At 42.0% G+C, this 14,990-nt stretch overlaps 1 protein-coding gene across 13 annotated transcripts in view; it reads right to left on the bottom strand.

The window, feature by feature from the left end:
* Window positions 1-14,990, bottom strand: part of mctp1a (multiple C2 domains, transmembrane 1a) — a 135,779-nt gene that overhangs the window by 4,083 nt on the left and 116,706 nt on the right. For 8 of the 13 annotated variants that reach the window (XM_061767248.1, XM_061767249.1, XM_061767254.1 and 5 more), the window contains 3 exons: window positions 8,709-8,818; window positions 8,352-8,461; window positions 7,426-7,523 (listed from right to left, as the gene is read on the bottom strand). In XM_061767248.1, coding sequence (XP_061623232.1) covers window positions 7,426-7,523; window positions 8,352-8,461; window positions 8,709-8,818 — 318 coding nt within the window. Of the gene's footprint in view, window positions 1-7,425; window positions 7,524-8,351; window positions 8,462-8,708; window positions 8,819-14,990 lie in introns of those variants that run through there. The other 5 variants (XR_009787694.1, XR_009787693.1, XR_009787692.1 and 2 more) reach the window with 2 other exon arrangements.

Raw genomic sequence — 14,990 nt, forward strand, 5'->3', positions numbered from 1 at the left:
AGAAGGGCTCCATGAATGCATGCATGAAACTTGCGTTTGTTGAGTAACCCCACTAAGGTTAAGAACCACTCCTGTACGTACTGTATATAGTTGCTTACCTATACTGATGGACTGATTTAGCCTCATCCATCCATCCATTTTCTCTGTATGTGAGGCAGCTGTGCTAGCCACTCGTCCACCGTGCGGCCCTGATTTAGCTTGTTTAACAAATTAAAAGTAAAGAATGTCAAAGTGGCCCTTCCAGCTTTTTTTTTTTTCCCTGTATGCTGTCATCGAAGAAAAATAACATTTGGACACGTGTCTTAAATGATGGACATTTAGACACACGAGCTTCACAGTACCTCAGCACACTTCTACACACACGCTCATATATGCGTCCATGACAATCCCGACAGATCACTGATCAGAGCTCGCCACGGAGTGAGCAACCACATCAGCAGAGCCAGTCTGCGGGATTCCTGTGCGGCGGATGCACTGTCGGCTACTCCGGCTGTCTGTCTGACTGACTGACGTCCTCTGTGATGCTCCGCACAGACAACAAGTTGGCGTCAGTATGTTCGCCGTGTTCTACGTCGTGGTGGACAAGCGTAGCGAAGTCTCTGATGAGTGATGGCTGAACAAGCCTTCATCTTCTTCTGCTGCTGGTTTGGGGAAGCTCTATCGCTATACACCGCACGAGGACGAGAATGCATACATGTATATACTGTATGCATGCACAAATATGAAGACTCACAAAATCAATGTTGTGTCTCCCTTTTGTCAGTTTGTATCTCATTTAAAAAATGTACAATTGGTTAGAATGGCAGGTCCAACGTTCCACTGTGCAGGTTGTTGTTAAATAGCATTATGTAAGCTTTCATGCCAATAATAATGCAGTGTAATTAGTATTAGTTTTTGTTGTCATTCCAAACACACGTTAGGTTGACTGAAAGCTCTACTTTGTCTGTAGGTGTGAATAAGATAAGATAACCTTTATTAGGACCATAATGGGAACATTTGTAATGAAATTTGAATGTGAGTGTGAATAGTTGCTTGTCGATTAATCAGGGGCGTTAAACTCATTTTCATTGCTGACCACATTGTAGTTACGATTATCCTCAAAAGGCTGTTACGACTGTCAAAACTATATAAATATAAAGTTACCTCATCATATTATTACATATACACATTTGTGAGTACATTTGATCATTATCATTTACTGCATATTTTTGACAAATTGAATTTGAAATCTGAAGTCAGAGAAAATAGAGAAAACCATACAGTATATTTCAATTGCAACTACTGTTCAATTCATGGTAATGGGTTTTGGAGAGGGAAAATGCTTGTAATAGCTGCAAAAAGTGAAGAAAAATATGCAATTTTGGTACAGACTGCCAAAATAAAAATAACAGATCCATTTAGAAAGTAGTAGATACACTTGATTTGCTCTAGTGGGCCGCAAAGAATGATGTGGCGGGCCGGATACGGCCGCCGGGCCCTGAGTTTGACACCTGTGGGAACCGGTCCAGGGTGAACCTCGACTCTCGCCCCAACCAGCTGGGACAAAATCCAACTCACCCACGACCCCTTAAGAGATGCCTTATCCCCCAAACATCTTGGACAGCAAACAAAGGACACTAGAATTGTTCAGGCACGGTGAAACTCGAAGGAACCTGTTGCATCAAGACTGCCGTGGTTCTAATCTCAATGCTCCTCGGTGTCAATAAAAGGCACACTTGACATGCGGACAAACACTGGAAACACTGATAAAGAAGCACAAGCGCAAGGAAATAATCCAGGTGGAGAAAACAAGAGAGGGGTGATGGACAGAAAGATAGTAGGAGGAAGGGCAGACAACTGAGTGAGCAACAAAGGAAAATGGACGGGGGAAAAAACAATGGGAGCAAAGAATAGGAGAGTGGGCGAGACCGACAGAGATATGCGGACACCCGTCTGATGACAGATACTGTTCTCATGTGGGTGTGGATCCTTTTATAGCGCTGCCAACTAAAGCAGACAACGGGGGGAAACCCAGAGGGCTGAGTGCAGTTTATATGACCTGGTGTGTGTGTGTATGTGTGTGTGGCAGCTCTCTTGTCAGCCCATAACAGTCCTGGCAGACTGCCAACATAGACAGCCATCAGTGACATAGGTGCAGTGATGGGTGAACAAATGAATGAATCAATACCTACGAGATACGTCGACGGAACCAAAATGTTCTCACGAGATTTTAGCAGAAAACTGCATTAAGTCGTGAGTAATATGTGTTCATCTAATCTGTTCAAACTAGACGCCTACAACCAACATAATGTAAACACCAGTTTGCTTGTATGATCCTCAATTGCGATTTGCCTCGGCTTTGCAAGTATGACCTCCGACTTAGTCACGCCAAGCACCAAGCGATGCGGCCAAACATGACTAAAGCGGTCCATCGTGGAAGGAAAAAAACACAGTCGAACACTCACACTCGCACACCAGGCGATTACCCTCACACATATAACCAACTTGTTGTAACGAAAAAACTGTGATCCCTGGTGTTTGTTTAGAGGCGCCACATAAAACTACTGCATTTAAATAAAAACAATTTTTTTTTTTTTTATTGAACCGTCAACAACATGGCACGATTGTCAAAGAACAAGCGGATTGCCCTGGTCGCTGTAGCTGTATTATAATAAGACAAAGAGAGGAAAAGGTCAAGAAATATAGGACCACACTCGTGTATTTCGGCAACAAGAGACTCTCCCCACTTTGCTTTTTACAAATTGTAGCTACAGGTACTGTACATTCATTCATTCATCTTCCGTACCGCTTATCCTCACGAGGGTCGCAGGCGTGCTGGAGCCAATCCCAGCTGTCTCTGGGCGAGAGGCGGGGTACACCCTGGACCGGTCGCCGGGCCAATCGCAGGGCACACATAACTAAACTTTTGCACTCACATTCACAGGTACAGGCAATTTAGAGTCTTCAATTAACCTACCTGTTTGGGATGTGGGAGAAAACCCACAAAGGCAGGGCTAGGCCTTGAACCCGGGACCTCAGAACTGTGAGGCAGATGTGATATATATATATATATATATATATACACACACACTGTATTGGTGGCGGTCAGCTGGATCTTGCTTCATATCTGTAAACATAATTTTTGTTGTGCTCATGTGATACTACATAGCATTTTTGATTGGTCGTTACATTTACAACATTGCAACGCCTTTCACCTGCGATTCAAATTTCAAATCGCAGCAAAACTAGTGGCCGATGGTCGGCCACTCATGAAAACCAGTTGCACAAACCCGCAGACTGCGTGACAGTTCAGTGGCATTCTGTCGCATCGCTTGTTGTGTGGTGGGCCTACACCCTTAGTCTAAAGAAATTCAGACTTTCCACTCTTCTAAATTGCAGCATAAATACAAATCCTCATCAAACATATACAGCCAACTCATCACAAAAAAAAAAAAAAAAAAAACAGGTTCTCCAATGGTACACTGCTAATTTCTACATATTCTTGTTAACAATCTTCGGTAAAGATACAAAAGTAGGACAGCTATTGTACAGAATCACAGGCTGTTAGCAGTCCCATTATACGGCCAAACGCCTACAACAGCAGAAAAAAAAAAAGAAAGTGGCAATTTAAATCCGCACACTGACATTCCTGTCCAAACACAAAAACTTTGGGTACACATACAAACAAAGAAAAGTTTCCATGTCGGTAAAAAGAAGCGAAGGGGATTGACAAAAACAAAAAGGTGAGGGGGAAAAAAATAACAACAATATCTCAATCAAACAAGCTTTTTCTCTCTGTGAAGAGCTGCCAGCCGGGAAAGAAAAGAACGGGGCTTTTGCGTCACAGGTTCAATTCCACCTCACAGGTGACAGGCCCGCCTGATGCTATACCCTTGGCTCCCTGCTTGCCTCACCTATAACAACATACACGGCAAAATAATGCAGACAACAAGCGCTAGTTAAAGTACAAAAGAAAAGAAAAGGCAGCGGAGGCGAGGAGAAAGTGGGGCGTTAGCAAAACAAAAGAAAACAGCAATTGGGTGAAAGTAAAATGTGGCGAGCACATAAGCAATTTGGTAGCGCGAGAGGCAAGCTTGAAGGGAACACCGACAACAAGAGAAGCGGTGGGTAAAGACCCAGCAGTGCTCAAAGGCTGCTCCACCCTCGCTCCTCTCCCAAATGTTGACAGTACAAGTGCAAAACAGACTTTGAAGTGCGCTCGGCTGAAGGGACGCCGTGTACGGCGCCTCGCTTAACGGTGTTACCCACAAAGCATCTGCAACCTGCAGCTCTGCCTCACCCGCTGTCTCTCAGATTGAACCGTTGACAGTGGTTTGATTATGCCAGTGTGGGCAGACAAGGCGCAAGTTAGGTGGGTGGCCGTGGGAAAAAGAACATGCCAGTGGATAAATTCAGCAAAGAATGGCGTGGGGAACCACAGTTTAATCATTCTGGGTACAGTATAGCTAAAGTGACAGCATAAGGGTTTTAAATGGCTTCAAGCAGAGGCAACTGTGTAGAGTTCAAATGTGAAGACTGTAGGATTCAGCACTCTGCTGTCAAGAGAGAAACGACATTTCAAGGTGATACAAGCTGGTGAGAAAACAAGAAATAAAAGTTTGGAGTTCTCTTTTGCCGTTTCACACACTGAATAGAAACTAATTGTCAAACCAAAAGTTTGAAGTTGTCACATAAGGACAAAGCAAAGGTGAACGAGACCCCTAGTGGATGTGGGCAATAGCATCTGGCAACACATCATCCTTTAAGTATCTTGCCTTTGACCCCTTTATACACTCAGAGGGTTTAATCCCGTCCATAAATGTTGTCTAAAAATATTAACCCAACTCCCCGCTGTTCATTACATTCTAAATTGGAATCTGTGCTTATTTTTGTACTGGGGCTCGATCGAGCACCTTTATACCAATCATAAACGGCCACTTGGCATGCTAATTGCACTGGCCTCACTTACGCACTCCCCAGCTCACACGGCTAATGGTGTCGTAAAACATGATATTGCACTGACACCTCCCAAACGTCAGAGAAGACTAAGCCCCATAAAGGTGCTCGTCTTGGTCACGTTTGAGAGGACAAGAACTCCCTGATCATGTCCGTAAAGGCGGCGTACGTTCGTACTTTATCTAAATCAATAGACTTTTCTCCGATAGAAGCAGTGGCCCTTAAATGTATGCATACTTACCCGCCAAGTCACTCTTGAAAATGCTGCCCACAGAGAAACTGGATTTAAGAAAACTGTTCAAGTGGTAAAACTGTCACCCTATTGCGGCCTCTACGCACCACTGGAGATGTCGACTTACACGAGTGTTCGACAGAGGTATTAGTTGGGTTGTGCCAGTCATTTGTGATGTGAAAGAACGGACAAGATACTGTACCCAACAAGCCAAAAATTCAAAGAAACAAACATGACTATATTGCAAAACAGAAAATATTGCATCAATTCAAATATCACATCATATAGATGGTGGCATATTACAGCAATCATGCAAATATGTCCGCATAAGAATGACATCAGAGCATTGTGATTGGTTGATGAGGATAATTTTGAGGCAACGACATGACAGCATTCCCACATCATTGGTCTCTCAGCAGTGAGCTTGCCTTTGTCCAGTAGTTCAAACCAAAACATTAAAATATTTCTGCAACAATAACTGTTCTGTCAGAGAGAAGAAGAAAAAAAGCTCACTTCCCCCCAAAATGCACATTTTGTTCTTTTATTGACTTCAAATGTATTGAATAGCACAATTGAATGGGCACAAAACTTCTGCCTCTCATTAAAATATATTTTTACTCATTTCTTATTTACAATGTTTTGCCTTAACTGGTTAATTGCCTTAATTATGTCAAAGAAGTCTTTTTAAACCAAGTACCACATCAAAAAATACTTAGCTCTCCAAGTACCACCATGATGACCAAAATTCAAATAGAGCAGTGTAGTAGGCTTAAGTGTTCATCAAAAACAAAACAGATGTTTTATTCCTACAAAATTTTTATAAGCCATTATAAAATTATGCAGTTTTAAAAATAACACTGTGCTTAAATATATCAAAATGAAAATAAAACTAATTAAATGATTCAATTAAAATGTATAGCATTGCACCTAAATAAACATTTAAAAACAAAAGGTTTTTGAAGATTAAATGCATAATTGTTGAAAGTTAAATACAACTGAACTGTACTCGGCTAGTGATTATATATATATATATATATATATATATATATATATATATATATATATATTACATTTGAATACATTTAAATACAATACAATATCAAAAGCTGCTTTTTCCTCCTTTTTAGAAGTTTTTGATCTGGTGGTAAATTGCACTGCATTTATGCAGATGCCAAATATATATATATATATATATATATATATATATATATAAAAACTCTACAACTGTGACAGTAGCACCTAAATGATCACTTCTTACAGCTGACACAACCATAGCTGCATGGGCAATGGACCAGACTCGACCAGACCCCCCCCCTCCTTCCCCCCCCCTTCCAGCAGGCCCTCATTAGGGTCCTTGTAAAGGCCTTGTACCTGCTGGGCTTGTGCCCCTTTACATCCCATTCCCTTTAGGCTCCAGGTCTGTCAGGTGGTTGCACTTCACCAGGGCGGACAGCTTGGGCTAATTTAATGTGACGGCTACCTGCCTCGTGCAAATAACTGTAACAGCTCCCCCTTAGAAAAAAAATGTACACACGACATTGTAAAGTTGCACAAGGGTCGAATTGGGAAAAGCACTGCGGAGGCGTGCAGAAGAGCGAGGAATATGACCTTGTAAAGATGAAAGACAGCAAGCCATCAAAGAGGAAGCTTGTGTGCGCTGATGTGGCAGTGGATTGGTCGGATAAGGGGCCCGAGGTCACACAACGTGTGTGTGTTTGTGCATGTGTGTGTTGAACTGGACACAGCGGGGCTTCACGGATACGACGTATTCCATCAGTGCTGGATAACACGGCCGCTTTCACAAGCGGGTGCTTAATTGCACTTTACACTGCACTTTGTTATGGGGAGCGCAGCACGTTACAGCAGAGAGTACATTTACATGCCTATATTGTCCCTAAAATGCATTCGTAGTTTTTAGCTACAAGGAAATCTGATCTCTAAATTAATGTGGAGGCAAAACCACATGGAGCTGTTGATTTATCCTATAGGTTCCAAATTACTAGAAAAGCTTAGAAACAGCAACTTGCATTGAAGCTTTGTGAGTGTATATGAGGAACCAATCACCCTGGTTATGCTCTGGACACTAAACTCACCTAACCTTGTAATCTGATTACACATTCTCAGCAACGCAAAACAAAGGTTACCAAAAAAAATAAAAAATGCAACTTGATACTGAAACGAGGCCTAAGAAAGTGGTAAACAGCATCAATGCCCATGAATAACAGCTAGTGTTCAATAAGAAAGTAAGGTTTACTGACCACTTGTACATCTGAGGGCACTCTGGACAAAAAATCTAAGATCTCGTTGTTATCAATGGTGTAAGGGTCTCGTAGCTTCTTGGTGAATTTATTCACTCCTGTATCGAGACACAGAGAAAGATGTGGTGAAAAGGGAGTGAACAGTAAGAAATTACAAGTAGCCATTATCACTTTTAATACACCACACAGGTCACAACATTAGGTACCACTGTGACATTGATTCCCAGAATCAATACCAGAGAGGTATAAAAAATTTGGCCTTTACAAAAACTTGACTGCTTCATTCAAGTAGTTGAATGAGGCAAAAAAGGGCAAGGAGAACATGCAAACTCCACACAGGAAGGTCGGAGCCCGGATTTTAACCCCCAACCTCGGAAATTAGAGGCAGATGTGTATTTTCTCTGATGAAGTCTCCAAATATGTTGCTTTGGGTACTCATTTTAAAACATGCCATCGTCTTCCAAATCATCTTTCCCCATTCACAATGAATGGAAATGATAATATGTTCCAGCCTTGCAAAAAACACCCAAAGAAAATGTGTGTAAAGTTGTTTTTTTAATAAGAATAGTATTGTACTTAACACAAACATACAGTAATGACATCCATCCATCCATTTTCTGAGCCGCTTCTCCTCACTAGGGTCGCGGGCATGCTGGAGCCTATTCCAGCTATCATCGCCCAGGAGGCGGGGTACACCCTGAACTGGTTGCCAGCCAATCGCAGGGCACATAGAAACAAACAACCATCCGCACTCACATTCACACCTACGGGCAATTTAGAGTTGTCAATTAACCTACCATGCATGTTTTTGGGATGTGGGAGGAAACCGGAGTGCCCGGAGAAAACCCACGCAGGCACGGGATTGAACCCCGGTCCTCAGAGCTGTGAGGCAGACGCTCTAACCAGTCATCCATGATATGGCTTACCCCAGGCTAGCACGATGTATCTTAGTGGGATGAAGTAAACAATGACGGTCGCCATTCCAAGAGCGACAATGGCCAGCCAGCTTAAGAAAGGCACTGTCCAGTTAAAAGTGCTGCAAAGATAAGAAAAGGGTCGTGAGAAAATATTGACGGCACCGTCGGGTTGTTTAAGCAGTATATGATTCAGGAGAATGGAGGATCGTCTGTTTGTCATGCTGGCAGCGTTTCCCAGCAAGTAAGTTCTAATCAGGCTGGCAAGGGAAAGTGAGGCAAACTGGCAGTGCAGAAAAACACTGGGACGTGTGGAGCCGAGCACAAAGCCCAGCGGGCCGGGCGCCGAGGAGCAGGCTTACGACTCACTTCTTTATCCTCTCGCCATAGGAGGCCACTTCATCCAGCGCATTCTGCACACTGATACACACGTCCTGAATGGCATAAAGCTTGTTCATGAAGCCCTTTCTCTCAGAGTCCTGCAAAGGCACAGATAGGGTTGTGGGCAAGGGAGGAATAAACAGGCAAGGTGCAACAGGAAGAGATGTAAGGGAGCAGGGAGCAAAGAGAAATGGAAAGGAGAGAGGCTGGGCAAAGGCATCTTAGCGGAAACAATACATGTTAAAGAGCGTCAAAGGCTTGCACCGGGGAGCCAAATCGCCGGATATCCTGCTCCAATTGACTGTGTTCATTCCAGGCAGTAATAGAGATATAAAGTCGGCAGAACAAATTAAAATGCTTTCCACCGTACAAAAGCTCACAAAGACAATTTGAATATGTTAATAGAACGGCAGAATTAAACAGAAAGCCAAATGGAAACATCAATCTTTTAGGTCCTCTTTTTTTCCAGCTCCCTCCCTCTCGGTGCTGCCAAAATCAGGCTGAGCCTAATTGTGCAACTGCATGGCACGCTGTGATGATGTCACCGGCCGTGACATCATTATCATTGACGCCATCAGCCACCATCGAGAGGGCCAGGGGTGGGGGGGCTTGTCTGCTTTTGAAAGCCAAAGAACGTCAGACTCTTACTGAAATAAAGAGTTTAGTAAGGCATGCAACAGTAAATGGGCCTCCTGACTAATGGGAACGAGAGGAATCTGGACACAATGAGGTGACATGGGGCGCCCTATACATGTAGGTTTGTTTGGTGAACATGCGCCTGATTCTAACAAGGGGAGTAATAAGATGTTGGGTTGTACCATCAGAATATGACAAGGTAAGATAATGGATGGGAATCCTATTTAACTCAAAAATAAATAAATAAATACAAATGAGGTAGCATCTTTCATTGTTCATCTTACCTGTTTGTTGCAAATTTTAAAACATATTGTAATTTCTCGGCGGCACGGTGGCCGACTGGTTAGAGCGTCAGCCTCACAGTTCTGAGGACCCGGGTTCAATCCCCGGCCCCGCCTGTGTGGAGTTTGCATGTTCTCTCCGTGAGTGTGAATGGTTGTTTGTTTCTATGTGCCCTGCGATTGGCTGGCAACCAGCTCAGGGTGTACCCCGCCTCCTGCCCAATGACAGCTGGGATAGGCTCCAGCACGCCCGCGACCCTAGTGAGGAGAAGCGGCTCAGAAAATGGATGGATGGATGTAATTTCTCGTGTATAATGCACAGTTTTTACCCCCAAAAATGGTCAAAGGTCAATAGTGCGCATTATACATAGGTATAGGAGAAAAGCCATCTAGAGGTTATGGAAAAGCTGTACACTTTCATTCTAGTATGCCACCTAGAGGTTATGAAAAAGGTGTAGACTACACTTTAATTCCAATATGACAGGGGTACATATGACTGCATATATGTACAACCCCAATTCCAATGAAGTTGGCACGTTGTGTTAAACAAATAAAAACAGAATGCAATGATTTGCAAATCATGTTCAACCTATATTTAATTGAATACACTACAAAGATATTTAATGTTCAAACTGATCAACTTTATTGTTTTTAGCAAATAATCATTAACTTAGAATTTTATGGCTGTAACACATTCCAAAAAAGCTGGGACAGGTGCCAAGAAAGACTGAGAAAGTTGATGAATGCTCATCAAACACCTGTTTGGAACATCCGACAGGTGAACAGGCTAATTGGGAACAGCTGGGTGCCATGATTGGGTATAAAAGGAGCTTCCCTGGATTACTCAGTTATTCACAAGCAAAGATGGGGCGAGGTTCACCTCTTTGTGAACAAGTGCGTGAGAAAATAGTCGAACAGTTTAAGGACAATGTTCCTCAACGTACAATTGCAAGGAATTTAGGGATTTCATCATCTGCGGTCCATAATATAATCGAAAGGTTCAGAGAATCTGGAGAAATCACTGCATGGAAGCGGCAAGGCCGAAAACCAACATTGAATGCCCGTGACCTTCGATCCCTCAGGCGACACTGCATAAAAAACTGCCATCAATGTGTAAAGGACCACCACATGGGCTCAGGAACACTTCAGAAAACCAATGTCAGTAAATACAGTTCAGCACTACATCCGTAAGTGCCACTTGAAATTCTACTATGCAAAGCAAAAGCCATTTATCAACAACACCCAGAAACATCGCCGGCTTCTCTGGGCCTGAGCTCATCTAAGATGGACTGATGCAAAGTGGAAAAGTGTTCTGTGGTCTGACGAGTCCACATTTCAAATTGTTTTTGGAAATTGTGTACGTCGTGTCCTCCTTGCCAAAGAGGAAAAGAACCATCCGGACTGCAAAGTTCAAAAGCCAGTATCTGTGATGGTATGGGGCTGTGTTAGTGCCAATGACATGGGTAACTTACAAATCTGTGAAGGCACCATTAATGCTGAAAGGTACATACAGGTTTTGGAGAAACATATGCTGCCATCCAAGCAACGTCTTTTTCATGGATGCCCCTGCTTATTTCAACAAGACAATGCCAAAAAATTGTGCACATGTTACAACAGCGTGGCTTTGTAGTAAAAGAGTGCGGGTACGAGACAGGCCTGCCTGCAGTCCAGACCTGTCTCCCGTTGAAAATGTGTGCCGCATTATGAAGCGTAAAATACGACAACGGAGACCCCGGAGTGTTGAACAGCTGAAGCTGTACATCAAGCAAGAATGGGAAAGAATTCCACCTACAAAGCTTCAACAATTAATGTCCTCAGTTCCCAAACGTTTATTGAATGTTGTAAAAAGAAAAGGTGATGTAACAGTGGTAAACATGACCCTGTCCCAGCTTTTTTGGAACGTGTTGCAGCCATAAAATTCCAAGTTAATAATTATTTGCTAAAAACAATAAAGTTGATCAGTTTGAACATTAAATATCTTTGTACTGTATTCAATTAAATATAGGTTGAACATGATTTGCAAATCTTTGTATTCTGTTTTTATTTGTTTAACACAACGTCCAAACTTCATTGGAATTGGGGTTGTACAATTGTGCTCAAGTTTACAAACCCAGGAAGAATTTGTGAAATATTGTTTTGATTTTATTTTTTTTATTTTTTATTTTTTTTTAAATACGACTTATGACTGAACAACAACCATCATTAATTTATTTATGTTTTGTTTAATGATAATGCTTTTCTGAAATGCTTGACAGTTTAATTTGCATCCCATTAAAATAAAATTCAATGTCTTTCGCCTGGTCCTTAATGTTTTCTTGAAAGAATTGTACACATCTTACAAATTCTGCCTGGGTAATCAAACATATGAGCACAAGTGTCTGTTTTCTCATTTACTAAATAAAAGTATGGCTGTGAATTTCAAAATAAGAGCAAGTAAATAAAAATAAAGTATAACGTGTTCAAATAAAGTGCTTAACTTCAGAATAATTATTTAAAAAAATAACAAAATACAGATAATACTTCATGTTTTGATCATATGGGTAGAAACAAAATCATGATTTTTAAAAATGCATTATACATGGGTAGAAGGGTTTTCCAGAATGTTGAGGTCAACTTTGGGTGTGCGCATTATACATGGGTGCGCATTATACACGAGTACATGTTCTTAATCAAATCATATCCAAGGAAACAACGGCTGGCTATAGTTTTTCCATTCCCTTTTTCATTATTATTATTAATAACTACAACGTCATCACACAATTGAGTCTTCTTTACTAAGGTATTTTTCATGCTGGTTAAGTTGCACTAAAATGCTATTCCATGCATAGTAATAATTACAGAGACTCTTTATGCATATCTTTTTAACCTCGGGTAGATATAAAAATAGAAATATAGTTAATTCTTGTCAGTGGCTAACTGGAACTCGTTTCGTACCAGGGAATGGACATTTTTGTTGTGAAATCTCATATGATACGACATCCAATTGTTGATTGGGTGATTGGCAATTACGTTTGCAACAGTGTTCGCCTGCGATTCAAATTCTGAATTGCAATACTAGTGGCTGACAGTCAGCCACTTATGATAACTAGTTCCAGAAGCCCGCACACCGTGCTACCTGGCAGTCAGGCTTAGTTTTGTCAGACTATTGTTTTGGAAATATTAAGGGGGAAAAAAGGTCTATTTATGTAGGTATTACTCAATTTCTTTAAATTGCTCTCATGGTAGCTGTCATTTTGCCCAATATATCCATTCATCCATTCTCAACACCGCTTATCCTGCTCCAGGTCGTATGGTGCTGGAGCCTATCCCAGCTGACTTCGGGCAAAAGGCGGACTACACCCTGGACTGGTCGCCAGTCAGTCACAGAGCACATATAGACATGGATAACCATTCGCACTCACTTTCACACCGTCACTGAGTGGGAACTGAACCCAAGCGCCCTGCACCAAAGTCAGGCAAATGTACTACTACACCATCAGTGACCCCAATATATCCATTATTACATAATCTCTCTATTATGATATTAGTCTAAACATTGGCAAAATATCCTAATAATATTGCAAAACGAGTTATTATGAGATTCCCACCATTTGTAATAATACTTTTATTGTGATAAGTAAGGGTACACTTGGTTATAAATAGCGTAGCTCTGCACAAGAATGTCAATTGTTTGTGGGTATGTGTAATACAATTTTTTTTTTGAAAAAATGCAATTTATAATGAAAAAAATATTATAGGGGCGGATATGGTTTAATTTCAGAATACTACAAGAATATAGTAGATGTAGAAGAATCCCTAAACCACAGACTTCACCACAACCTTTTCCATTCAGGAAAAAAAAAAGAAAAGGTCCTCTAATCTCCTTCTGCTCTCCATCTCTGATCTGATAATGTGAAAAATTAACCATGGGACAGTTTGGAAGTCCACATTGTCTCTACAGCAAAACCACACAAGACAAATACAAATAATTAGTCACAAAGCATAGGGATTATTTTTCTTTGCGAATGCTTTACGAGTCTCCTTTTATTTCTTCCTCATCTGGTGAATCAGTTTCTCTGGTTCCATCTGCTTTTCATTGCTCACTCAAACAAATCTCAGCGCATCCACACTGCTCTGGTTGCCTGGGCTGGGCCGGATCGGGACGTTTTTACCTTCGAGGGACACAGGGGAGCGAGTGCAGAGGCTGGGGGAGAGGTGTGAGCGAGCAGGCGGGGGTGTGCAGGATAAGTCAGAGGTCACCCAAGTATAAACCACTGCCACATGCCCCTCGGACTGCGGTCTGACTCCTATTTCCTGTCTTCAAACAAGACTTGGTGAGGTGGGAGGTAGTAATAACACGGAGAGCCATGGAGAAGCTTGTTTTCCCAGCTTCCCCACTCACTGCGCACATATGGAGCCAGGCAACCTGTTCCTATAATGGAACCTAATACACACACACACAAACACACACACACCCCACAGCTATTAGATCAGCTTGATTTGCACACCTGGTCTTGCTGAGTAACTCTATAAACATTATTACGTATACCCCAACACAAAGACAATAAGAGTCCCCTCCTTTACTCAGTGAGTTTGTGTGTGGACTAAAATGTCATGACTCACTGGATATCAACAGAATTGATGCATGGCGGTTTGCCATCGTAGACCAGGTTAAAGCCGAAGCTCTTGCATATTGACTTCGAGGTGAGTCTCTAAAGAGGTCCGCTCAACAACAGACTAAAAAACAGGATCTTTACAGGGACTCGGCCTGTCAGTCCATCTGTGTCGTCCCGTTCCTGCAAGGACAACTGCCTGTTTTCTATTTCCGGAGACAAAGCTGATAAACTGAACGCTGCTCAGATCGGACTTGGCTAAAGGTGTAGGCAGTCATGCTCGACAGATGGGACAAATCCTAGCACCTGAGACGATAGTGCACAGCTTGAATCATTCCGACAGATAGTGTAATAACCCCGCCTAATGAGTGGCGCATCGTGCATTTTAATGGACTGCAACTGCAGGTTCATGTGCAATGTGTTGTGCCGATATGTTATAGTAACTACCAATTCAGTCGGGGAGCTACAGATTTGTGACTGCAGTCAAATAAAAGAACGATCTAAGTTATTTTGTCCATTGTAATTATGATATGGATTCTTTACTGTCAGCTCCTGGCTGGAATAAGCAGCATATTACATACATTCGGCTGACTTCGGGGCAGGCACCGTTGGTTCAGTTCCCAATCAGTGACGGTGTGAATGTTGTCTGAATGGTTGTCTGTCTCTGCATGTGCCATACAATTTAATTATGTCAGTATGAATGTTCAAACTTTTCAAACTGCAGCTTACGACGATAATTTAATATTCTTTTTAGGAATAAA

Source organism: Phyllopteryx taeniolatus, chromosome 3 (genome assembly GCF_024500385.1).
Source record: "Phyllopteryx taeniolatus isolate TA_2022b chromosome 3, UOR_Ptae_1.2, whole genome shotgun sequence".
In the NCBI taxonomy this organism is placed as follows: Eukaryota; Metazoa; Chordata; class Actinopteri; order Syngnathiformes; family Syngnathidae; genus Phyllopteryx; species Phyllopteryx taeniolatus.